General features: G+C 44.9%; 1 protein-coding gene across 1 annotated transcript; it reads left to right on the top strand.

Moving 5' to 3' along the window:
- The first annotated feature begins 287 nt into the window (after positions 1–287).
- Positions 288–16,142, top strand: RGMB (repulsive guidance molecule BMP co-receptor b). The gene is made up of 3 exons (XM_071581339.1): positions 288–515; positions 4,649–5,160; positions 12,642–16,142. Exons 1-3 carry the CDS (start codon positions 389–391, stop codon positions 13,311–13,313), a joined length of 1,311 nt encoding a protein of 436 aa, XP_071437440.1. The 5' UTR covers positions 288–388; the 3' UTR covers positions 13,314–16,142.
- Positions 16,143–24,212: the final 8,070 nt, after the last annotated feature.

Below are 24,212 nucleotides of genomic sequence, written 5' to 3'. Positions count from 1 at the left end.
GCGCGCGCGGAAGGGCGGGGGCGGGGCGGGCGCGCGCGTCCGCTGTGACGGAAGGGGCGGTGGGCGGGGCGAGGCTGCCTTGGGGTACGGGGAGTGGTGGACACCCGTGACGGACAGCTCCGATAGCCAATGGGGAGCCACGCGGCGGGCGGGGGCGGGGCCACAACGCGCTCGGAGCCACCGCCCCGCAGCGGCTGCGGCTCTTTGTGCGCGGCAGGGCAGGGCCGGGCCGGGCCGAGCGGAGCGGCCGGAGCGGGGGAGGAAGGGCCGAGGGGGAGGAGGAGCGGAGAGAAGCACCGACGGGGGACGTCGCCCACCCGCCCGCGCCCCAGCCGCCTCATGCCGCGGTCCCGTTCTGCCGCCGGCCTGGGGACCTGCATGGCCGGGCATGGGCAGCGCCGCGCCCTCCCGCGCCGCCGGGGCTGAGCCGCCCCTCGCCGCCCCCCGCCCGCTCCGGGCCCTGCCGGGGCTGCTGCTGCTGCTGCTGGGGCTGGTGGTGCTGCTGCCGGGCTCAGGTACCGCGGGGCGCGGCCGGGGCGGGGACGCGGGAGCTGCCGAGCCCCTCCTCCGCCAGGCAGAGCCTCTCCCGTGCACAGCGGTGGGAGCTGGGCCGGGTTATCCAGGCGGGAAAAGGATGAGAGGGGATCTTGTTAACGCACATGAGCATCTCAGAAGGCGGGTGGGAAGAGGATGGTTCCAGAGGTTTTTCGGTGGTGCCCAGCGACCCGACGAGGTTCCACATCAAGGCTCCATCACAAGAGGTTCCACCTCTACATGAGGAAGTGTTTCTTTACATTGAGGGTGGCAGAGCACTGGAACAGCTGCCCAGGGAGGTCATGGAGTCTCCCTCTCTGGAGGCATTCCGACCCCACCTGGACGTGTTCCTGTAGCACCTGCTCCAGGTGACCCTGCCTTGGCAGGGTGGGTTGAACTGGATAATCTCCAGAGGTCCCTTCCAGCTCTGACAGTTCTGTGATTCTGTGTTGACTTGCTTAGCTAGGCTGATGTGTCTGTGATTAAAACCATATCACAAATACAACTGAGGGGAAATAAATGGATGCTTTGAAAGTGTGTCTCTGAACCCACCATTGCCAGTGTTACATTACATGGCATAGGTCATAGGTCTTGTCTGTTTATGCAGAATTTGGTTGGGTTTTGTGCAGGTCTTTTTCTGGTTTTTTGTTTGTTTGGTTTTTTTTCTTTTTTGTAAAGGTACATAGAACTTGAACAAAGAGGAAGTGAGAAACTTTCTGCTTGCACAATTCATGGTCACACCTAGCTGTAGGTGTAGAGATCCTTATTTTACTCTGTGCTGTCCTGGGACTTTGACAGGAGATTTGTGTTAGCTACACGTCACTGACAAAACATATTGCTGTTATAAATTCATGGTTTGGATATTCAGAGTAAGTCATGTGAGTCCTGACTCCGGAGGGTCAGCTAGGAGGCAAGCAGAGAAATTGCTGATACTCTCACGCCACTGTGTGAATTGCAGAGAACAACTGTTTAGAAATGAAAAGTGCTATTTGCCCTTCAGTCCATTTCTCACGTCTCTTGTCTCAAGAGTTTCTGTTAGATATCCTGCATTTTCCCTTTTTTTTGCACTTCCATTTATCTTTTTAGCCATTTTCGTGGTGTTCAAAGTCAGCTTCCTGACAGATTGAAATTACAGATCATTGTTCCTACTGTTGAGTTTTATAGGTCATAAAAGTAACAAGTGCAGCATATTTTTAGTAGATAGTTTTGCATGCCTGGACAGCTGTTGCATGAAGTTGTGCACATATTCTTTATGAAGGTCCATTTTATCTTTGGATGGGAGGGAATGCATTCTGTGCCAGAGTAGGATCTTCCTGTCTTTAACCCCTCTGAACTCTGTGGCTCTGTTTCTCTTAGTGGATGTGCAGTCTTGTTATTGCATTTCTGCTCCTGGTAAGTTCTTGAGTAAAAGCCACCAGCTCAGAAGACTGTTATTATTTGCCAGGGGGATCTGGAAGGATTTCAGGTCATGGCTGTGAGAACTGTGGAGGAGAGGACTGTACAACTCCAGTTTGCTTGCTGGCTGGAATAGTAATTGTGCTTTTTAGTGGAAATCAGGTGATCAGATCACCTGTTTTGTTCATATAAAGTGAACTTAGGCCTGTTCTGTACATCTGATGAGTACTTCAAACTTCCATGGGGAGAGGGTTTATTTGCGCCTTGTGTTATTATTGAACTGCGGTGTAAGAGGTACTGCTATTGCAGATGTCTTAGCTGGAAACTTGCACTTTGGAGAGCTGTGGGCTCTTTTCAATTACTAGTCTCAAAAAAGTGAGCAGTGAAGCTTTAGTTATGGCAGTGCCCTGGAAATAAAGCAAACTGCCTCCCCACTTCCCTGTCATCCTTTCCTCTGCCCTGCTTTCTAGAAGAGAAACTTCGATTTCTGCTTCATTCAGCCCATTTTTGCTTAAACACACATCACTTTGCTGCCTCTACCACATTCTTTTAAGGGGCAGGATTCTTTGTAAAAGCTGAGTAACTTGTGTAAAGCACTGGAAGACTAAGAGGAGACTTTCTTACTGACTAAGTGGTTACCTTAGGCACAGAATTGCATCCTCACCTTGATTCCTGCAAAGAAATGTTTGGCTTATAAAGACCTAGTGCTCTTAATTTTCATTTAATGTCAAGTGATGGATTAAGACAGGAAGCTCAGCAGGAGCCAGCAGTGTGCCCAGGTGGCCAAGAAGGCCAATGGGATCCTGGCTTGGATCCAACTAGCGTGGCCAGCAGGCCCAGGGCAGTGACCCTTCCCCTGGACTCTGCCTTGGGGAGGCCACACCTTGAGTGTTGTGTTCAGTTCTGGGCCCCTCAGTTCAGGAGAGAGATTGAGGGGCTGGAGCGGGGCCAGAGAAGAGCAACGAGGCTGGAGAAGGGACTGGAGCACAAGTGCTGTGGGGAGAGGCTGAGGGAGCTGGGGGTGTTTAGCCTGGAAAAGAGGAGGCTGAGAGGTGACCTCAGCACTGTCTGGAACTCCCTGAAGGGAAGTTCTGGCCAGGTGGGGTTGGTCTCTTCTCCCAGGCACTCAGCAATAGGACAAGGGGGCACGATGGGCCCAAGCTCTGCCAGGGGAAATTGAAGTTGGAGAGCAGAAAAAAATTCTTTGCAGAGAGAGTGCTCAGGCATTGGAATGGGCTGCCCAGAGAGGGGGTGGATTCCCCATCCCTGATTGGCCGTGGCACTGAGTGCCATGATCTGGTAAAGGGACTGGAGTTGGACCAAGGGTTGGACTTGATGATCTCGGAGGTCTTTTCCAACCCAATCGAATTCTATGATTCTAAGACGTGCACGGTCCTGTGAACCTCAGATATTTTCTGTTGCTATCTTTCTGTCTCACAACACCTTTTTCTCTGTTATGTAGTGTTTCCCTAATGGGTGAGCACTTTAAGTTTACTTCAGGTTGTTTTCTGCAGCACATGTGGGTGTGAAATTGGGTGTTGCCACACAACAGTTTTGCTTGATTTCTCTCTGCCATCCCATTTCATGCCCAGGTGTTACGTTCAGATCTGCTTAATTTTGATGCAGATTGAACTATAGGTTCAAGTATTCTCTTGAGCAAAATGAAAACTCAGATAAGTTATCTGTAAATACCAAAAACCGATTTTTATTAATTGATTGCTAGAGAGATGCAAAAGGGAAAGAGGAAAAATAAGAAAAGTTAGGAAAAATGCTTAAGATTACTTACAGAAGCAGAGAAAAGTTACCACCATGAAAAAACTGCGTGTGTGCCGTATCGATGTGAGGGGGGGAGAGGAAAAGAGCAGTTTCTCTCTGTTTCTCCCACGATTAGATGTTACCTGTTAGCTGCAGAAGAGTGGTGAGTCTTTTGAAATGCAGGATGCACGGTATTATCCCTCACACCGACTGGCTGGCTTCTGGTTCAGCTGTAAAAAGGCTGCCATTATTTTAGCCTTTAAGAGAAAAATACAGTGCAAGGATATACCTCACAGATACAGTCTCAGTCTCTGTCCAGGCTGTAAAAAGGCTGCCCTTATTTTAGCCTTTAAGAGAAAAATACAGTGCAAGGATATACCTCACACATACAGTCTCAGTCTCTGTCCAGGCTGGCAGGCGTACTCCCTCCCCCTCCCTCCCCCTCCCTCCCCCTCCCTCCCTCCCCCTCCCTCCCCCTCCCTCCCCCTCCCTCCCTCCCCCTCCCTCCCCCTCCCTCCCTCCCCCTCCCTCCCCCCCCCTCCCTCCCCCTCCCCCTCCCTCCCCCCCCCCTCCCTCCCCCTCTCTCCCTCCCCCTCTCTCCCTCCCCTCTCGGCAGATGAAGGCTGGTGGTGGTGGAAAGAAGGTGAGGCGAGCTGAGAGGAGAGATCAGAAGAAACCAGGCAAGGTTCCCTAGTTTCTCCTTTTCTCTTGCTCCTCTGACTTTTTAATTCATCTTCAGGTTTTATAATGCTTTTGAATGGCTGCACATGATTTTTGGCACGTAGTCAGTTGTAGTTAGGGCCAGATGTTCAGAAATCGATGATAAAGGCAGGATCTTTTGGCAGGAAGTATTTCCTTGAAAAAGCTTTTGCAGAAGAGCTGGCAGAGGTTGTAGCAGGATGTATTGAGAAGCAGAAAACAATGGAGAAACTTATTTTTTCCTTTTCTTTGTGTGCTACTCCAGGTCACTGCCTACGGCGTGCATCTTGTGGGATCCAGAAGTGCACCAAGGATTTTGTGTCCCGCACTTCACATCTAAACGCAGACCTTGAGGGCTTGGATCCCGAGTACTGCAAGGCCCTGCGGGCGTACTCTGTTTGCACCTCTCACAATTCCAAAGTATGCCGTGGGAACCTGGTCTACCACTCCACAGTGCTTGGAATCAGCGACCTCATGGCTCAGAGGAACTGCACCAAAGATGGACCCACATCCTCCACCAACCCAGAGATGACTCATGATCGTTGCAATTACAGTGGCCACACAGAAGCTGGAGAACATCAGGGAGGAGAGAAGGCACCGCCTCCTACTTACCTGTTTTGTGGCTTGTTTGGCGATCCTCACCTCAGAACTTTCAAGGATCACTTTCAGACATGCAAAGTGGAAGGAGCTTGGCCCCTCATAGACAATAACTACTTGTCAGTGCAAGTGACCAACGTGCCTGTGGTCCCAGGATCCAGTGCTACTGCTACAAACAAGGTAAAGGTTTTCTTTAAGCTCTGTGCATGCATGGAGAAGTAAAAGGCTAAGACAGTGAAGTAAGTAACCCTTAACTTAGAAAGTCAAAGTGTAGCAGCTTGAGAATCTTCTGTGTGGAAGTGTAATAAAAACTGTTACCCTCTTCCTTTCTGAACTGTCAGGCGAAACTTCTTCCCTCTGCTCCTGCCCATGATGAGAAAACTGGTGCTTATCACCACAATAAGCATGTAAGGATAGTAGAGATAACAGTTACCAGATTCCTGTGCATCTGGGACTGCCTCTGCACTAAGCAGAAATTGTAGAAAATAACAGAACACTTTGAGTTGGAAGGAACTTTAAAGAAGGAAAGAGTGTAGGAGGTCTCTGCTTTCATTAATGCTTTAAACTGTATGGCTGTAACAGGAGAAAATGAAGATACTGTCAGAGTGGCACAGCAAACAGGTTATCAAAGCACAGATGATTCAGAGCAGAAGCAAGAAGGGGGTGGATTCCCCATCCCTGGAGGTTTTTAACCTGAGCTTGGCCGTGGCACTGAGTGCCATGATCTGGTAAAGGGACTGAAGTTGGACCAAGGGTTGGACTTGATGATCTCGGAGGTCTTTTCCAGCCCAGTCCATTCTATGAGTCTATTAAGAAGGGGAACTGCAGAGAATTGAGAGGAGGTAGTAAAAAATTACCTGAAAGCTAAATGGTTGTGAGAAGGTCGTAGTGCCCTGGCTTTACTAGAGAAGCAGCAGCCTTGAAACCCTGTTGAGCATGTTAAGCCCCTGTTGAGACAGACAAGACTTGAGATTGCTCTCCTCTCAGGCACTTGAGGAATACAGGTGTTAATATTGATAACTTAGGTCATTTCCTTAAGATAAGTACTTGTCTCTTCTGAATGCAGGTAGAAAGTGTCACCATCCATAAAAGAAGTTACTTAAGCACACATTTGAAGCTGATGCTGTCATACCTCACTCGCTTTTTTGGGGTGAAATGGCCTTTTTTAAAGCTGGTAGTGTAGCTCTTGTATTATGAAGGTTAAGCTGTATGCACATCGTTTCAAGACCATCTGTTTTGGAGAATTTTCACTGTTTTGTTCAGCCTGGAGGTACATTTTTCTATTAGAGGATTCAGGAGCAGGAGTTGCTGGTCACAGTAAGTTGGAGCCTGCACATCTTCCATGGAGTTGGCTGTACAGTGGTATTAATGAGGGAAAATCAGCTTTGCTGTTAAATTAGTGCTGGATCCTGAGGTACTGATCAATGTCAGTGCTTGTGTGAGTGAGCAGAGATTGGACTGAAGCTCAGAATCAGTTTACTTAATTTGTGCCTGTTCCAAGAACAGTGTGCACTGTGAACAACTTCTGAAGGTGTGTACAATAAGGCAGTGAGGCCAACCTGACTAAGCTTTGCAAAAGTGAGTTATGTCCTTTACAGTCTGCTCTGGTGGCTTTTTCAAAGACCCCTGAACAAGTGCAAGAAAAAGCTGCATTTCATAGTCTGCAGTAAGCTTTTATCTTCAGTTGTGCTAAGCTCTTGCAGAATTTTCTTTATTTCCTTGTTCCTGGTAGTAGTCGAGGGAAAAGTTGAGGTGCTTGTGTGCAGATGCTGTGGTTGTAATGGTTGTAGATAGGTGATCTTATCTTAACTTCAGCCACATTCTGAAAATGCCTGATATAATGCTGCTATAATGCCTTCTCAAACACCTAATCAAGAGGAGAACCCCAGGAGATAAACGTTTGTACATACTGAGGGAAAGTGTGGTTTTAAAGGACATGCCTTCTGTCTTTATTTATTGACAATTTCTTTTTGTGTTTCTCTTTGATTTGTCATTCCAGGAGAAGTGGTAATACATTTTTCTCTTTTGGGGTAGTGTTTTATCATCCCTGGCATTGCACAAGTACAGCTAAGTGGGAAGAAACAATTAAGTAGAATAAGATGTATGGCTTAAGATATTGAAATATCTTTAATTGTAATATATTGTGCTGGTTTAAAGGTGAACCAGCAGGGGAAATGAAGTCACCACGAGAGAGATTATAAGTCAGAGCTAAAATTTAATCATAATATTACAATAACAACACTGACACACAAGGGAAATTGCTTTCAACTCACAAAACCCCAGCAGTATAACCCAGTGTCCTGGGGCACAAACCCAAGGGGGTTTGTTTGCCCTTCTGCTGAGACCCCTGTGGTTCCCTCAAGTCCAGAGCAAAAGGAAAAGAAAAAACCTGTTGGTGCAGGCGAGGGCTGTGGTCTGGGCGAGAGCGGGGATCTCCTCCTGTCAAGGTCCTGCTGCTGCTCTGGATCCAACGAGAAGTTCCCGAGGTCTTCTTACCCACCACTTATGTACCCTCAGGGAGCACCCAGTCCCTCCCCCTGGGTGGGGACTCACACAATGGGTGATTAACTCTGGGAGCCAGGGGGTGTTGAACTGTTGATGGCCCATTAGCAGCTCCGCCCCCCCTCAGGCTGGGTGTGAAGTGATAATGGCTCCCTGGGCAGCTGCTGCTAATGGCCCATTGACCTTGGGGAATGAATAGAGGGGGTAGAATACACAGCTTTGATCACACCCACACAGGGTTAGCTGGTCCCTCCTGCTGAACTAGGACATATATGTTACATGTTTTACAGGCCTTGAATTTTTTTTTTTGGCGTGTAATGGAACTCACCACACCTGTTTGTAGGCAGTGGAGGTTGTCTGAATGCACAAGTAACTTAGCATGATAAGTTTTAATATTTCTAATGCATCCTTCTGACTCCTTTGTTTCTTTATGGAGCAGGCTGCTATAAAAAGCCACAAAGGGCTTGTTAAACTGTTCTGCCACTCCTAATTTAATCCCTCTAACACTTTGCTCTGCACATTTTGACTGTGATGGATGATGTGCTGCTGGGTGTACTTAAATAATTTTAGCCACAGGGTATCCTAAAGGACTTTTAAAGACCTGAAACCCTTCTGTGACATTTCTCTACTCAGTGTAGGCCCTGCCTGAGAGGATGCAAATAGGGCTTCTACCCTCTTCACAACAAAAATTTCCAGAGCATTATCCATTGTTAGTCTGGCTGCATTTTCATTGCACGTATTTGAAATAGAAGTTTAATAGGAAATAAAAGCAAAGGTATGTGCTGAACTTAAATTGTGCAGAAGCCAGAGCAACTGGCCTAATTAGCCCACGCTAAACTAGAGATAATGAAAGGGAGGGGTAATGAGAGTAGATTTAGTTTTTCCTGAATGCATTTTCCTTAGTGATTTATGAAGCCGTAGAAACAGAACAATTAATTTTCACTCCACATGTGGTGTGCTTTTGGAACATGCAAACCATCACCTGCCCTGGTAGGAAGTTAATCCTTTCAGATTTATTGGAGCTTCCTGGGATACCAACCTTGGAGGGAGTTGTTAACGAAGGGAGAATTACGTGTGAAGTAAGTTTTCTTATCTCTCCAAAACCTGTGAGACTTGAGTAACCCTGGCAGTCTGAGGGGTGTCCAGTAAGTTCCTAAAGAGCAAGAGAAGGCCAGGAGGACACTTCAAGTAAGAATGTCAAGAGTACAAGTATGTTATTCCTCCCCCTGTATGAAAAGCAGGAAAATTTTTCCTTGAGCTCCTTAATTGGAAGGGCTTGTCTTGTGAGAGTTGTGTATTTATTCACCAAGTGCTCTTGGCAATTTGTTTGTAGGTGTTTTGCATATTTGTGTTGCCCGTGGTAACGTCTGTTTTTTTTACCTGAACAAAGCTATTGTATATTCTGTGGTTTACTGGAACTTGAAACTCCAGTTTTTAGAGCTTGCCTGATGTGCTTATGCCCCTTGGCATAGGATCCTGGGGCCTTCCAGATGGAGAATGAGGGATCATCACCAAGGAGCTGGGAAAATGAGTTCAAGCTCTTCTTTCTTTTTCTTTCTGGCAGACTTCTTGTATGGGTTTGGAGGAAGTCACTGGCATCTTTTATGTTTGATTTCTCCAGCTACAGATAAAGAGCTCCCCTGTCTTGGGAGCAGTTTTGCAATTTCCTGAGGATAAGGTCTTAGAGGGAGTAGGTAGAAAGGATATTGTAGAATGCATGAAGTAGAAGGTTGAGGGTTTTTAAATGTTTCTTATTCTGTGCTTTATTTGGAAGGTTTTTATCTCTTTGAGAGGTGTCCTATGTATCTTCAGAGTAGTTGTCCCTGAATAGCACATAAGGCAGAGATGTTTGGGCTTGCCAGTGGAAAACTTTCCTTCCTGTTTGCATTAATTGGAAGTGGAGGTTTTCCTATCCAGGTGTTTTGCAGCAGATGGCTTGAGGGTAAGGACACAGAGAAGGAAAAAGCACAGAGCTTTTTAGTGAAGTGAATTTATTGGGTATAAACCTTGGAATCTGGGAACTGGTACTACCTGAATAGGGTAATGTTGGGTATAAATGTTCTTTTTCCCAGAGTCAAAACACTTCAATATCTCTTCCTGCAGCATGGTTTCTATTTTTGCAGGAAATCATTGCAAAGTGATCACAGTGCACTTAGTCTCCTGGAAGTAATATTAAAACATTTGTCTTCCAGTTACCTTTCAGTTGATTTTCTGTAGGAGCATCAGGTGTCTGGTCACTTGTCACTATTCCTTTCATCTTTATGGACATCTTGCCTAAGGCAGAGATGAACATATTTCTCAGAACGGACACATATTGCAGTTTTGTTGGAGAACATGGTGGAATCATTTAGGTTGGAAAGGACCTTTAAGACCATTGAGTCCAGCCACAAACACTGTGAATTACGTGGCTGAACCTGGTCCTTCCTTAGTGCCACATGCCTTTAAAACATTTTTAAGGCTGTTGTTCCCGGCTGTTGTTCCCGGCAGTTTTTAGGGAATGACTCAAGTGGCTGCACAGCCTGTTCCAGTGCTTGACAACCCTTTCCCTGAAGAAATTTTCCCTAATCTGTACCTTCCTTGTGCAGCTTGTGGCCATTTCCTCTCATCCTGTCACGTGACACTTGAGAGGGGAGACCAACCCCCACTTCACCACAACGTCCTTTCAGGTGGTTGTAAAGAGCAGAAGGGTCCCCCCTGTCACGTGAAAGGGAGGAGGGAGACAGAAATACAAAGATTTCTAGTTTAACTCTATTAATTAAAAGTTATTAGCTGTAAGTGCTTCCAGACAATCGGATCCTTATGTCCCCAACACTGTCTTTCAACTTAACGGGCAGCACACAGATTGGAAGGGGTTCTGACCTCTGATATGAAGCCAAACTTTCAGCCAGGCAGAAAATTATTAGCAATGAGCACCTCCAGAAACATTAGAGCCTTATGAAACCAACACTGCCTGACCACAGGGCCAGCACACAGGTCAGAAGGACTTCTAACCCCTGCTATTGAGGCAACACTTAATAGCAACAAAAGAAAAAGAACCTTTCTCACCATAGCTTCCGAAATAACATTTTTTAATACAAATATGTGACAATAACTATATAGGGTTACTTAGTTGGTGATAACATTGAGCTGCAGGATTGTACAAAATACCCCCCCAAAGACACAAGCACAACACACATTTCAAGGGCCACCCCAGCAGTGTCCCGGTCCCACAGCAAACTTAACTAACAGAGGATTACTAAACAGAAACACAACAGTTTAACACCACCAGTAAACACACTCAGTAACCCAAAAGAAAAGCAACAGGAAAAATAGAGCCACTTCCCATTAACACGCATACACCCAGTGAGCCATAGCAAATTATAATTAATAAAGTACAAGAAAATAAAGTAAGAATTCAGTTGCTTACCCCTGCAATGTTGATGGAATGGGGAAGACAGGGTAGCTCGTAGGTTGCCATCCCAGATGTGGAAAGTTTTTTTTTCTCCCCGAGTTGCAGTTAAACTGCACTTCTTTTTATATCTTTTTTTTTCTTCCTCAGGTGTTTGTGTGACTAACAGTCAATCTGCTGGGGGGGGGGGGGGTGTTGGAGGGGGGGGGGGGGGAGGGGGGGGGGTGATGCAGATGCCTGAGGCGGGGTGGGCCCTTGAGCAGTCATAGAAGGTATCGCAGAGGAAAGCTGTGCTATTTTTTAACACTCCATCCTTTGTTAATCTTATCAGTTTGCCTTGCTTTTGTCTTGTGCGGGGAGCACCCCCCCCAGGGGGCTGAGGCATCTCCCTCAACCCATCAGGCCTTATCAGCTCATCACCCCACACCCCCCTGAGCCTCTTTCTCCAGGCTGAGCAGCCCCAGCTCCTTCAGCCCTTCCTCACAGAACTTGTGTTCAGACTCTTCCCCAGTTCCATTGACCTTCTCTGGACACGTTCCAGCACCTCAATGTCTTTCAGGTTGTGAGGGGTCCAAAATGAGCACAGCACTTGTGTGGCCTCACCAGTGCCCAGTGCACAGGACAGTCACAGCCCTGGTCCTGCTCCTACACTGCTGCAGGCCCAAACCAGGATGCCCTTGGCCCTCTTGGACACTTGGGCACACTCTGGCTCATCTTCAGACAGGTGTTGACCAGAACCCCCAGGTGCTTTTTCACTGGGCCATTTTCCACTCTCACTCTTCAAGCTTGGCAATGCTGCATTAATGGTTGGAGTTGATGATCTTAGAGGTCTTTTCCAACGTAAAAGATTATAGGATTCCATTAAATGCATAATAAAGTGGCAACATAGAGTGATGCCTACAGCACTGTAATTGCATTGTGGCACTAGGGAAGACAGTACAAGAACTCAGAGTTGAAAGTTGTGCTTTTGTTTAAGACATACAAGCCAGGCACCTTCTACACATACATTAAGATCTTCAAGAAACTGCAGTTTGACAGCTCAGTAATACCATCTTTGACAGGAATTGCATGTGCAGTGGGATATAAAAATCTTTGTGATCAGTGTGCTCGTCAGGACTGGTGTCAGTAGGGGTGGGAGGATGAAGTCCAAAATGTAATGCCCAAATGCAGATTGGATATGTGGGGGCTTTTTTAGTACTCTTACTATAGCTGGTGTTTGTTATTGTGATGCCTTAAAAGTCTGCTCTCCAGCTTCAATTTCCCCTGGCAGAGCTTGAGCCCGTGCCCCCTTGTCCTATTGCTGAGTGCCTGGGAGAAGAGACCAACCCCCACCTGGCCAGAACTTCCCTTCAGGCAGTTCCAGACAGTGCTGAGGTCACCTCTGAGCCTCCTCTTCTCCAGGCTAAACACCCCCAGCTCCCTCAGCCTCTCCCCACAGCACTTGCGCTCCAGTCCCTTCGCCTCGTTGCTCTTCTCTGGCCCCGCTCCAGCCCCTCAATCGCTCTCCTGAACTGAGGGGCCCAGAACTGAACACAACACTCAAGGTGTGGCCTCCCCAAGGCAGAGTCCAGGGGAAGGGTCACTGCCCTGGGCCTGCTGGCCACGCTAGTTTGGATCCAGGCCAGGATCCCCTTGGCCCTCTTGGCCACCTGGGCACACTGCTGGCTCCTGTTGAGCTTCCTGTCAAACATATTCAACTGCAAAATGGAACAGGGATTGAGATGCTTCTTTTTTCACTAACTTGGCTTTTTTTCCCCGCTTCCCCCTGCAGATAACTATTATCTTTAAATCTTACCAAGACTGCACGGATCAGAAAGTGTATCAAGCAGTGACTGATGACTTGCCTGCAGCCTTTGTGGACGGCACCACAAGCGGAGGCGATGGGAAGCCCAGGAGCTTGCGCATCCTGGGGAACGTCAGTGGCAAGTTCGTGGAGATGCACGCCAGGCACATCGGCACCACGGTGCACGTGCGGCAGCTGGGGCAGTACCTGACGCTGGCCATCCGCATGCCTCGGAAGCTGGCCATGGCCTTCCAGGACAGCCAGGACCTGCAGCTCTGCGTGAACGGCTGCCCCTCGGGGGAGCGCATCGATGTCCGCGGGCACCTCCCACTGCCTGTGGTGGGGAAATCGCTGCCTCGGGGTGGTGCTGCTGCTCATCCCCGGCCGGTGTACACGCTGGAAACCGCCACCACCAAATGCCAGGAGAAGATGCTGGTGAAGGACCTCTATTTTGACTCATGTGTGTTTGACCTGCTCACCACTGGTGACGCAAACTTCACGGCTGCTGCTCACGGTGCCCTGCAGGATGTGGAGGCGCTGCACCCCAGAAAAGAGCACTGGCATATCTTTCCCAGGAGTGGAGGAGGCACTGTGGGCAGGGATAGCAAAGTCTTTGTCAGTTTCGGACTTGTGTGCTTGATCCTTGTTGCATTTTTGTAGGTTTGTTTGTTTTTCTTGTTTATAACAAAGTTTTGAAATATATATTGTCATAATATATTGAGTAAAGATGAGTATATATGTATATACCATGTATATGAAGGGATATTTTGTCTTGGGACACCCACCAGATTGTACAGATCGTGTTACCTGTTTTCATGTATGTTTGGTTCAGTAATTTTTGTATCTGTTTGTTTTACAGTTGTTGAAATGTTTCATCATATCCCTGCATTGGGACCTGATAGAAAGCACTTTATTTTTTACATATTAAATATTTAAATGTTTATCTGAGTAACTATGTGTTACACATAAAATACTCAGTGCTCCCTCTGAGTACTACTTGGTTTAACACATTTTTTTTGACTGAATTGACTTGTGGGTTTTTCCAAGAGAGCTTTAGTTAATGCCAAACATGTGGATATTTTGAAGCTAGTGAATGGTCTCTGGAGAGAGCTTAAACTTTTTTTTTTTCACAGGCCCTTCAATTGTCTGTCTTTTAAGAGCCTACAGATTTATTATTTTTTCATGCTTGGAAACCCCGTAATGTGTCAGTCTTTGCAAAATGTTTTAGATGTGGTTCATCAGTATACCAGTAAGTGTGTGTGTGTGTGTGTGTGTGTGTGTGTGTGTGTGTGTGTGTGTGTGTGTGTGTGTTAAAGAGTGGCAGTGCAGTGTATTTCAGATTGTTATAGTAGAAGAATAGTTGCCTGCCTGCTGAGGAATGTCAGTAATGTGGTGTGAGTGACCCCTGGTGGGGTGCAGAGAAATTGGGGATGTAAGACCACATACTGGGCAGGCAATTTATAAAGAAAACCTCAATTTGTCTCCTAGCCCAGTAGGATGGACAAGATATTGGATAGGAATGTGCTGAGTACAATTGTACACTTCTCGCAGGTGGTTTTTCCCCTCTGCTAAATAAGATGTGTTGCTAAATTTGTGACCAGCAGCTGCAAACCAGGCCCCCATTTATTAAGGAGACTGTGTGAAGTACCAGGGTCAGGAACCATCCCCTCAGGATCCCAGTTGTACATTTCCTTTGCAGTGTTTGTGAGGATACTTAGTAGAGCTTCAACACAGTGATCTGTGCTACTGCTACATTCCTTCTGAGAGTTGTTATACAAATCTTTTGTTCAAATTTATTTGAGAACTCTCAGACCAGAAGAACCCTGGAATAAAAAAATTACTTACTGCAAAACTGAAGAAGAGATGGTGAAATTGAATGATACAGAAGAGTCTATAAGATTACAGAACTTTGTGTAAGAGGATGACCTGCTAAGTGTATATGGAAGCTGTAATATTTCAGCTGCAGGGCTAATCACAGTGTGAAGGTAAATTGGAAGTGCCAAAAGTTGAAAGAATTTATGTCAGTTCAAAGAATTTGTCAGATACAGTTGGAAGAATTTATATCAGATGCATACCAACAAAGATAAACATAGTGAACACAGCTTTGAGTGTGGCTTTCCTAAGCTCATGTTGCAGTAATTGAGGTGTGCAAGGAACACCTTACGAGGTAGTTACATCAGCAGAATGATTGTGGAAATGGTAGAAAGCAAAGGGAGCTTTAAATATGTTTATGTTTGCTGTACCCAGAAGGCAGCTGTCATACCTGCAAGAGTTCCCTGTCCCAGGTGTTGCTGTATCACCACAGGCTCTGCAGAGGGCCTGTAACATGATCATCAGTGTTTAATGCCACAGCCAGTCAGCTGTTACTGACATTATCTATGTTGACCTTCGTTCTAAACAAGTTGGGCGATGCCTTGGGCATTACCGGCTTATTCAAAAGGCTTTTTAAAACATCTTCCAGAGCATTTCTAACCAGAGTGTTTCCTAACCATGCTCTAACCAGAGCTTCTCACAACAGCTGGTGATAGTCCTCTGTAGTTGTGGAGTGTGACATTCATTTTGAATGTACAGAAGGCTCCTAAACCAAGAGTATTATGAAAAAAATAGTAGGCCCAACAGCCTATCAAACCAAAAATTCATTTTTTCCGCCTGGCTTTCCTGGAAGAAAAATCTGCATAGAGCATCTGTTAAGTGGAGCACAACTTGAGAGAACAACCTGGCTTTTGTTCTTGAGGTCAAGTTACAGCCCTTCAGTATTGTATTTCATTTCAGACTGCTGCTGTACTGCCAGAAAATAGATCACCAACTGCTTGCATTCTCTTTCCTTAGCACTATGGCTATCATGCATTGGTTTTATGAGTTTTGAGGCTGTGCAAGTGGCTATTTTTTTTCATAAACCCTCTGAAGTGAAGCAAGCAGTGTTGCAAGCCTTGTACTGCCTGATGAGAGTTTCTTTAGTGGGCATGTTCTGTAAAAAAGCCCAAGAGTCTTGTGGCTTTCTTATCTTGACAGACACACAACACAGTTTAAAATCTTTAATTAATTTTCTTCATGTAAGTACAGCTGTGGTGGTTTATGCCTAAGTTATTTAATTCCCATCTTTGTCTCGACAGGTATAATTTTTTTTCTTTCCCTGTTCTAGGTATTAAAGACTGTCTATATAGTGTCTAAACAGGACTAGTAATGATTCCCTTTTTTTAAAAGGTACTCCATGTTTTTTATAAGTGTTCTCTGTGTTGTGCTGCTACTTCTCTCCAGCTGTATTCAAAACAAACAAGAGTTGTGGGGATCAATGTTGTTCATTAGATTCTGTCATTGTTATTAGTTATCTTGTGGAAAGCAACAGAGCCACAGTTCAAGTACAAGAATGCAGGTTAATTTTGTAATGCTGATGTAAAAAAGTGCATCTAATTCAGAATTATTTATGTTTTTAAACTAAAGTTTGTTGAAATTAAAAGCTGTTGATAGTAAACCAACTGTGACCAGTAAGATTGATTACAGTCTTTGTGCTGGGGTGTGTATCAGAGTTCAAAACTAGATACAGAAAGGACAGTGTGTCATAGGTGGAGTGCCAGTAACATTTATATGAATTATTTTCATGGTTACATTAGTTTTAAAGCTTAATTTCCACTTTTACCTACATCATAACAGTAGAATAATATTCGATTATATACACAAAGCATGTACACGTAGTTGATTCTAATATGTGGTGAGGGCTGGGTCTATGAAAGATTTTATATGTATGGTTGGTGTGGTGAAGCATTTAAATCCAAAACAGACACAGTTTCAGCTGGAGCCCCAGAAGTTCCTCTTCTTAGTCCAGTAAAGCCCCTCAAGGAATCTGTATTTTGCTGCTGAGTAGAGAAAACAAATGCAGTCTTGAGTTTGTACCTGCACTGTGGTCAGATTCACATCATCAGCCTGGTTTACTTGCAGGACTCTCTTGGCAGGTCCCTGACCTGCTCACTCATGTTTGGCAGGGGATGGTGGAGTTGTTTAAAGTGCAGTGGTGGTAAACACTCTGCTGGAGTTTGGGAGAGGCAAGCTGAAATTCTGCCTTGGTCTTTCATATCTGGCAAGAGTGACAGCTGGGAGTTGTTATGAAATAAATGCTGCTATTCTGTGCTGTTACAAGGGGATAGCTTTACCCAAACAAGGTCTTAGTTACCTTAAAGGACATGAGACATACTTTCATTACCTAAATTCAGTAAACAACACGAAATCCTTCTCTACAGTCAGGGAAGCAAATGGCCATACTATAGGTTGGGTGGAAGTGTCATGGAGAGCCTTCTGCTATTTTTAGTAGAGGGGGAAACTCAGACAGCTATTTTAAATAGCTGAAGTCAAGTGAAATTAGTCCAGCCCTGATAAGTACATTCTGAATTCCAGCTGAGGTTTGTATCCAGAGACAACCTGCATTTTCTAGAGACAAGGCCATGGGTCCAGCACTTACTGCGGAGCAACGCTTCTGTCTCCCAGGCCTGACTGATGGATACACCTTGGCCTCTGAAAGCCTCACACCAGACCAGGGCCTGGCCTGTACTCTTTGATTCTCTTCAGAGAAGAAAACAAAGCCACCCCATCCTTTCTGTGCTGGCCCCTTCTCCCCTCCCAAGGCAGTTCCATGTGAAGCAGAGAGAGGATGGACACCAAAAGGAAGCTGGAGTCAGGAGACAAAGAAGAAAGAGACTGGGTAAGGTCTTAGTGGTAAAGCTTCTAATTTTAATTTTAGCCTTTAAATCCCAGACTGTTTACATTTTCCAGTGAATGATGCAAAGTGTGTAACAAGTCTGCAATAGAAAGAAGTGCTATATTTTCTAATAAAAGTGTTTCATGTTTTAGGCTGTCCTTCGGTGTCCTTTGTTGCCATTACTAAGCAAGTGTTTGTATTATAGAAAGCAAGATGGTTTCAACAGCTGAGGTTGCCAAAACTTTAAATACCCTGCAGCCAAATTATTAATGTGTTTGACTAGAAAGTGAGACATCAGTGTTTGTTTGAATCCCCACTCTGAATTACTTAAAGGAGATGTGTAAGCAAAGGTTTCGTGCCTTTTCAGGTGACTGTAATAAGCATTATCCTACTGAGTTTATCACCTTTTTTTTGGCAGTGATAAAAGTGCAAGCTGCCTCCTTACCTGGGCACTGGTGGAAGACCACACTACCTCTGAACTGGAGTTGTCAGACCCTGTGAAAATTTTACCCCAGTATTTCCTGCTGGGTAGCTGAAAGGGACAAACCTGTGATATGTATCCTGACAGTCTAACTTGCTCCAAGGCATCTTGCTCCCAAAAATTAGGGAGCAGTGCAACCCTAATGTCTGCAAGCTGTGCTTAGCTCAGTGCAAGAGCAGCAGGTCCAGTATATGCTGAAGGATGTTCTGACTATATCCTGAAGTGATGTTAAAAGCTAACCCTGAAACCACTGTATGTGGCTGTAACATCCTCAATCCAGGTAGCCCAGTGCAGAGCTCTATCCAGTTAAATCCTTTTCACTAGTCCTGCTTGGAAGTGCATTAGACCTGCCTTCAAGAGGGTGTGTTGGAATTGAAACCACCACTCCCACTTTCTATAGGGAGGGTATGTCAGAGAAGTAACTGTTTCCCTAACCCTGTGTCGGCAGGGGCAGCCCAGTGGTGATAAGTAGGGTGGGTAGGACAAGTTAAAAAGTCACGTACATCACTGCCTGGCATGATGTGTCTAATCCCTTACCCCTCACCTTTATGTGTGGTTTACCATGACTTGCCTTCATGTAGGTATTGCTGCTTTCAGGTGCTGCCAGTCATCACTCCCCAGCCTCCAGAAAACACGATGAATTAATTGCCTATAAAATAAGTAAGTTGATACTAAGCCATGAGAGATAATTGTTACCAGAACAGGCTTTTTGAAAAAAGTTTTTTACCATTTAGTAGTTTTACAATAATGTCGCAATTATAAATCCCGTCAAAAGGCCCTCCCTAATCACTAAACTGTGGCTTTCCCAGTAGAGTTTGGGATTCTATGGAATGCTATCATCTCAGAATGTTGGGGTTTTTTTTAATTTCTGCAAAAAAATCCTGAGTCTCATCTCTTCTTGCAAATGAGATGGCCTTTGTGTATGTTAAAGAGGTCAGTAATTAGTGCCAGTGGGAAATCAGCAGATATTCCTCTACAATAATTGTTGAAAAATTATTTCAGATGTGCCTGTGTCTGTGGCAATCACAGTCTTATGCCCTTTCTCCACAGCTAGTCCAGGCTCAACAGTCAAAAATTGTCAAGGCCTTCAGAGATGACCCTCTGTGACTTGAGTCCTCGAAAGTTTTCCACATGCATGTTCATTGACAGAAGTTCTAAGAGTTTCTTCTTTGCCAGCTGATCTTGACTATGGATTCCTTTTTGACCTTCGTTGGGTGCATTGTTTTGTATTGTTGGCAATCCTTATGTGGCTGATACACTGACAGAAAGAGGACCTGTTCATGCAACCACTCTACTTTGGGGTTTACATTCTGGTAAAAACACAAAAAACAAGACAAGTAAAGCTTTTGTCAAAAAAGTGCTGGAATATTGCTTCTACATTGTCTGCTGGGAGCAGAAGTGTATGGGGAAGTCTCTAGTTCTGCACATTTCAGTTAAGTTATTTCTGCACTGGCTTGAACAGAACAAACAGCTGTCAGCAGCTGGAGTGCATTACATGATCTTCTGGAGCATTTCTTCCCATTTAGTTCCACCAGGAAAGATCTATTTCATCCAGTCAGAGATGTGAATGAAAAGCAAGGTAAGAGGGAGAGTGAAATAAGGAGCTTGACTTCAAAAGTGGGAATCTTACCAGCTCTTTCTATCTTAGGTCACTTTTCTGGTACTGCTAACAATTATAATGCAAATCCTTAAAAAGAACATTCTGTGCCTTATCTGGGTAAAAACCAACAATGAAACCCCACAGCCCTGCAATCTAAAAGCAGTGAGTTTAGTCTAATGAGAAGAAGTAAACCCACCTCGCCCAGTTTCAGCTTTGCTCAGAGGGTATTTTTACTGCCTGTTTAAACTGCCAGTGAAAGGACAATATATTGGCCTCCACTTGGAGTACTTGTCTTAAACAAAGGGCTGTTAACTGCAGTCTAATTGTGGACAGTAAGGGTTATCTGAATAGTCAGTAGTGGAAATTCCCCAGGTAACAGTTTAAGTGTTTGGGGTTTTTTAGCTAATTTCCCCTCAGTGGGTGTTCTTATAGGTCACCACCTACATAGAGAGTCTCCTTGACTTTTCGGATAGAATTTTCCGATTTGCCAAAGTGACTATTTGGTGCTTCAGACACTCTGAGACAACCAGAACTTTTTCTGTCTTGCCATTTTAACCTGTCCTTTTTCCATAAAGCCAGCAGTCTACCCACTCATGAAGGGGCAGTACAATTCTTCCATTCTTCATTTATTTCACTCTCACACATAACTTTCAATATAGGGATTGGAGTATTGTGTATCAGCTTTGGCTGAATCTCTGAATGTCAGGGAAGTTCTTTGCCCTGCCTGTACCTCCAAAGCTTTGTTTCAAGCTCATAGCACTCACCATTAGCTGCATTTTTCTATAAAGGAACAAACCACTTCTCATAACTTCCTTACACTGAGTGCCTTATGCTGTCATGGAGGCAGCAGAGCTGAAGTCACCATTTCGTCTCTAGCTGTTCAGCAGCAATGCCTTCCCACTCTGCCACCCACAAAGTGTAATTCAAGCAAGCAAATATGCAGTCCAACAAGAAAAAAAATCACATTCCATTTTGAAGTTAACAGAGCTTTGTGTTCTCACTTTCCTACTCCTAGAGATTTTCCACTTAGAAAAAATCCACAGCATAACCTTCTACCTTCTGGCTATTCTGTTCTAGGGTTACGTCAAGAAAGGCCTTGCCAAGTGCTATAATCCTTGCAAACTAATAAATACCAGTTTTTGCAGATGAACCTTGATTTTTGAACACCCACAAATCCATGGGACATGATGAGATGCATCCCAAGATCTTGAGGGATCTGGCAGATGTACTTGCTGAGCTGCTCTCAGTGGAATAGCCATGGCACAGGTAAAGTCTGTAGTGACTACATGCTGTGTGCTTGTAGAGAGGTGTCCAGTCATGATGATTTTCTGGAAAGGTTGTGACAACTTCCACCATCATGCAATCATCTTTGCACATCCTTATTTGTGTGGGGTGGGCCCCCTTCTCCCCTATTTTACTGGCTGCAAGATCTATCCTGTCCACATCACCTTGAGTCCTGTGCTTGTCAGTCCAGGTCACAATTTCCTCTCTTGGTGGTGGATCATCATCTGCCTTGCCGTTCCTAATTCAAAGCTCTTCTCACCAGGCTGACAGACATGAGAAGCTGTTTTGTCACATTGTCACGTGGGACCAATTAGGTGTCCTTGATCCTCAGAATGGCCTGATGGTCATAAAAGCTGCAGCCCTCTCCCTGAGTTCAGCTGCAAAATGGGTGTTGTCCCGTGGGATCTATCTGCCCCTCCAGCTCCTCTTCTCACTGGCAAGTGACGCCATAGGACCCTGTGCCCTTGGCCCTCACCTCCACAGCCAGAGTCATTCTTGCTCTGCTCCAGGTCTCCCCTGCCCACATGGCTGAAGAACCAGAGCCGCAAACCCTGTGAGGCAGCAAACGTCCTTAGGATCCCACCAGGACCTCTGCCCACCACAAATAAGTGGTTTTGCTGTGGTGTCCCTTCCCCCCTCCCCCAGCTGCTGCTGCTCAGGGCTCTGGGGCTGACAGATGTTGGGGGGCTGCCAGATGTTGGGTTGTCACCAGGTGGTGATGTCCCAGCCCCTCCTCTGCTGTCAGGGCACTGAATCTCCTCTGTGTGTACAGATCTGCAGGTGGGGCAGGGTACCCTCCAGTCTTTGCCCCCCTGCAAGTCTGAATTTCCCACACCTGGGTGTGTGCAGGGTCTCTGTCCCTGTCCCTGCAGGACAGCAGGAGCTGAGGCTTCTTGGGGGAGCTGGCACATCCCTCACTGCTGCAGTCAGGAGACAGGATTGCACGGGGTCAGGGGCAGGTTAACAAGACTCAGAAGCACTGCCGTGGACTGCAGTGAAGATCAGTGGGTTGTTGGAAATACTCTCCTTTGCTCCCTGTCTGCTTTGCTCTGCTCTTTTTCATGCACCTTTCATGCACAAAGGTTTCGAAGTTCTATCATGGTATTACTCAAACAGATGATGGAAGTTTCACTTTCTTCTGTCCACAAGATGCTACTTTGACTTTAAAGGTCCTCTCTTAAATTCTGTGAAGTTTTGCTTTTCTGTTCTTGCCCCTTTTTCTGACGCTATAAACTGCACTTGAAATACTAATTTCAATTAATAAAGTACATCAAAAATAGCCATGATGGTATCCTTATGTTTGTGCCATAGTGGTCATTTTAGATGTTCTTTCAGAGGGAAAACAAAACAGGACTCACAGTCTACAAAGATCTGAAACTAATTGTACCAAACATCAAGTTCTCAAATTTTTATTTTTTGATTCATTGCAAGAAGGTTGCTCCATTTGGGAGCTCGAAGTACAACTAATAGACATATTTTCTGTCTGAATTAGGTTTGAGAGAAATACAGAGACCACAGAAAGCATGAAAATTTGATGTGTCAAATTTTGCAATTCACAGAGCTGAAAATTAGCACAAATATTCTCATGGTTAATCACTACATATTTAACATTAATGAACAGTTGAACATTAACAGTACTTTGGGAAATCATCCATTTTAAAAGCTTTCAGGGTACTATATTATTTGAAATTACTGACCATTGTTAGTAAGTTCAAAGAAATCAGTATTTTTTTTACACCAATTTTTTTTTTCCTCAGGCAAATATTTGTGAGTGGACTTCTTTTAACCATTTATGCAGTAAACTTTCACAGTCACACAGTCTTAAAGCAGAAACCATGCTCTGAATTGCAAAGGGAAGCATTTCAGCAGGTCACTTGCTATTTAACACAGCTGGAAGTGCAGCTCCTTCCAGTGACCCAAACTGCTCCTCTGAATATCTGAAGGAGAAGGAGAAGGAACATTCTCCCTCCCCCCACTCCTGTCTTCTACTCAAGATGAAAAACTGAGCCCTATTTATAAGAATAAAAATCTCTTCAACTTTAGCTTTCTAAGGTCACATTAAAGGCAAAACCAAGAGCAGCTGGTATCTAAGAAGTGGTCATAGAGATAGAAATAGTGAAGTGGTTAGGAGATATATAATAAATGCCACAGGGCTGTTTCTTGGTGGCACAAGTGCAGGGAAGAAATAATCATGAAGAAGAAATGAGGACAATCCATCAGAACCTGTCTTTTCAGGAACATTCCACTTAACTCCAGTAAGTGCAGTACTTTGTTCTGTCTGGTAAGTTTTACTGGAGAGGCAGAGCAATTATTTATTATGTAATACAGAATATTTTGTGCAAATGGACAGTGTCTCACTACCTCACTGAAGTTCTTAACTGATAAGTAAAAAGCTGACAACAACTACACCAGCTGGTGCTGTGGCAGGTTTGTATCCCTGGGTGGAACACCTGGAGTAACCATAAAAGCTCTGGAGTTGGCATAAAAATAGAGGTAGGATATCCCTGCATTTGCTGGAAATCTGATGGGACTTACCCATGATCATACACTCAATTATGATAAAATATGTACTGAGTACTGAGTACACTCTGCAGTGCACTCTCATCAGGTACTCAGAGCAGTAGCTGAGTGGGGTTCCCTAGAAAATATATTTTGGAACTCTGTCATTAAAATTAAATTGTAGAATTGCAGAATAATGACCCTGAGATTAGCTCAGCTGGTTAAAACTTGGCTGTAATAATGCCAAGGTCAGGGATTCAATCACCTGTGTGGGCCATTGACTGAAGAGTTGGACTCGATGATCCTTGTGGGTTCCTTCCAGCTCAGAATAGTCTGTGGGTCTGTGAGAGGTGCCTAAATTAAGATTCTGAAAGCAAACTTAGTTCTGTAATCTAATTTTCAAGTGATTTGTTTTGCATTTATGCAAATTTCAAGTCACTCTTAAATTTAGAGGGTGAAAAAAAAGTGAAAATACTGTCATCCAAAAATATTCTTGCCTTGGTTTTTAATTTTGCAGTGTATTTATTGAAAAAATTGATTTTGTAGAGAAAGACTAGTGTGTAAGTCCATCTGTTTATTCAATATGTTATTACTACAAACCCATATTTTAAGCCTTTAGGTAATGAGACGAAAACTAAGTTGACTCACAATGTAAGAAAATTTTAAATTATTAAGAACAATGTTTTTCTTTTTTTGTAATTAAGAAAACTTAGGTTGTGGTTCTAATAGAAAGGTCTGTTTTGAGTTTTATACTTAAGTAATGTTGTGTTCTTCCTTCTAATATTTTTTCCGTAAAATTATGAGTGATCCTTACGGCTACAAATGACATATTCAAAAATTTTAAAGCAAACTGGACAGTTTATAAGTAAATCAATGCTTTAAGAGACATCAGTGCCGGGTCCTGCCCTTTGGCCACCCCAACCCCCTGCAGTGCTCCAGGCTGGGCACAGAGTGGCTGGAGAGCAGCCAGGCAGAAAGGGACCTGGGGGGACTGAGGGACAGGAA

This window comes from Pithys albifrons, chromosome Z (assembly GCF_047495875.1).
Source record: "Pithys albifrons albifrons isolate INPA30051 chromosome Z, PitAlb_v1, whole genome shotgun sequence".
In the NCBI taxonomy this organism is placed as follows: domain Eukaryota; kingdom Metazoa; phylum Chordata; class Aves; order Passeriformes; family Thamnophilidae; genus Pithys; species Pithys albifrons.
This window is presented reverse-complemented; position numbering and strand designations above follow the sequence as displayed.

Bases quoted from the DNA above. Each gene is read 5' to 3' on its own strand.
- RGMB (XM_071581339.1), top strand. From the start codon at position 389: ATGGGCAGCGCCGCGCCCTCCCGCGCCGCCGGGGCTGAGCCGCCCCTC. The intron at 516-4,648 runs GTACCGCGGGGC...GTGCTACTCCAG, and splicing joins GGTGCTGCTGCCGGGCTCAG to GTCACTGCCTACGGCGTGCA. The intron at 5,161-12,641 runs GTAAAGGTTTTC...TTCCCCCTGCAG, and splicing joins GTGCTACTGCTACAAACAAG to ATAACTATTATCTTTAAATC.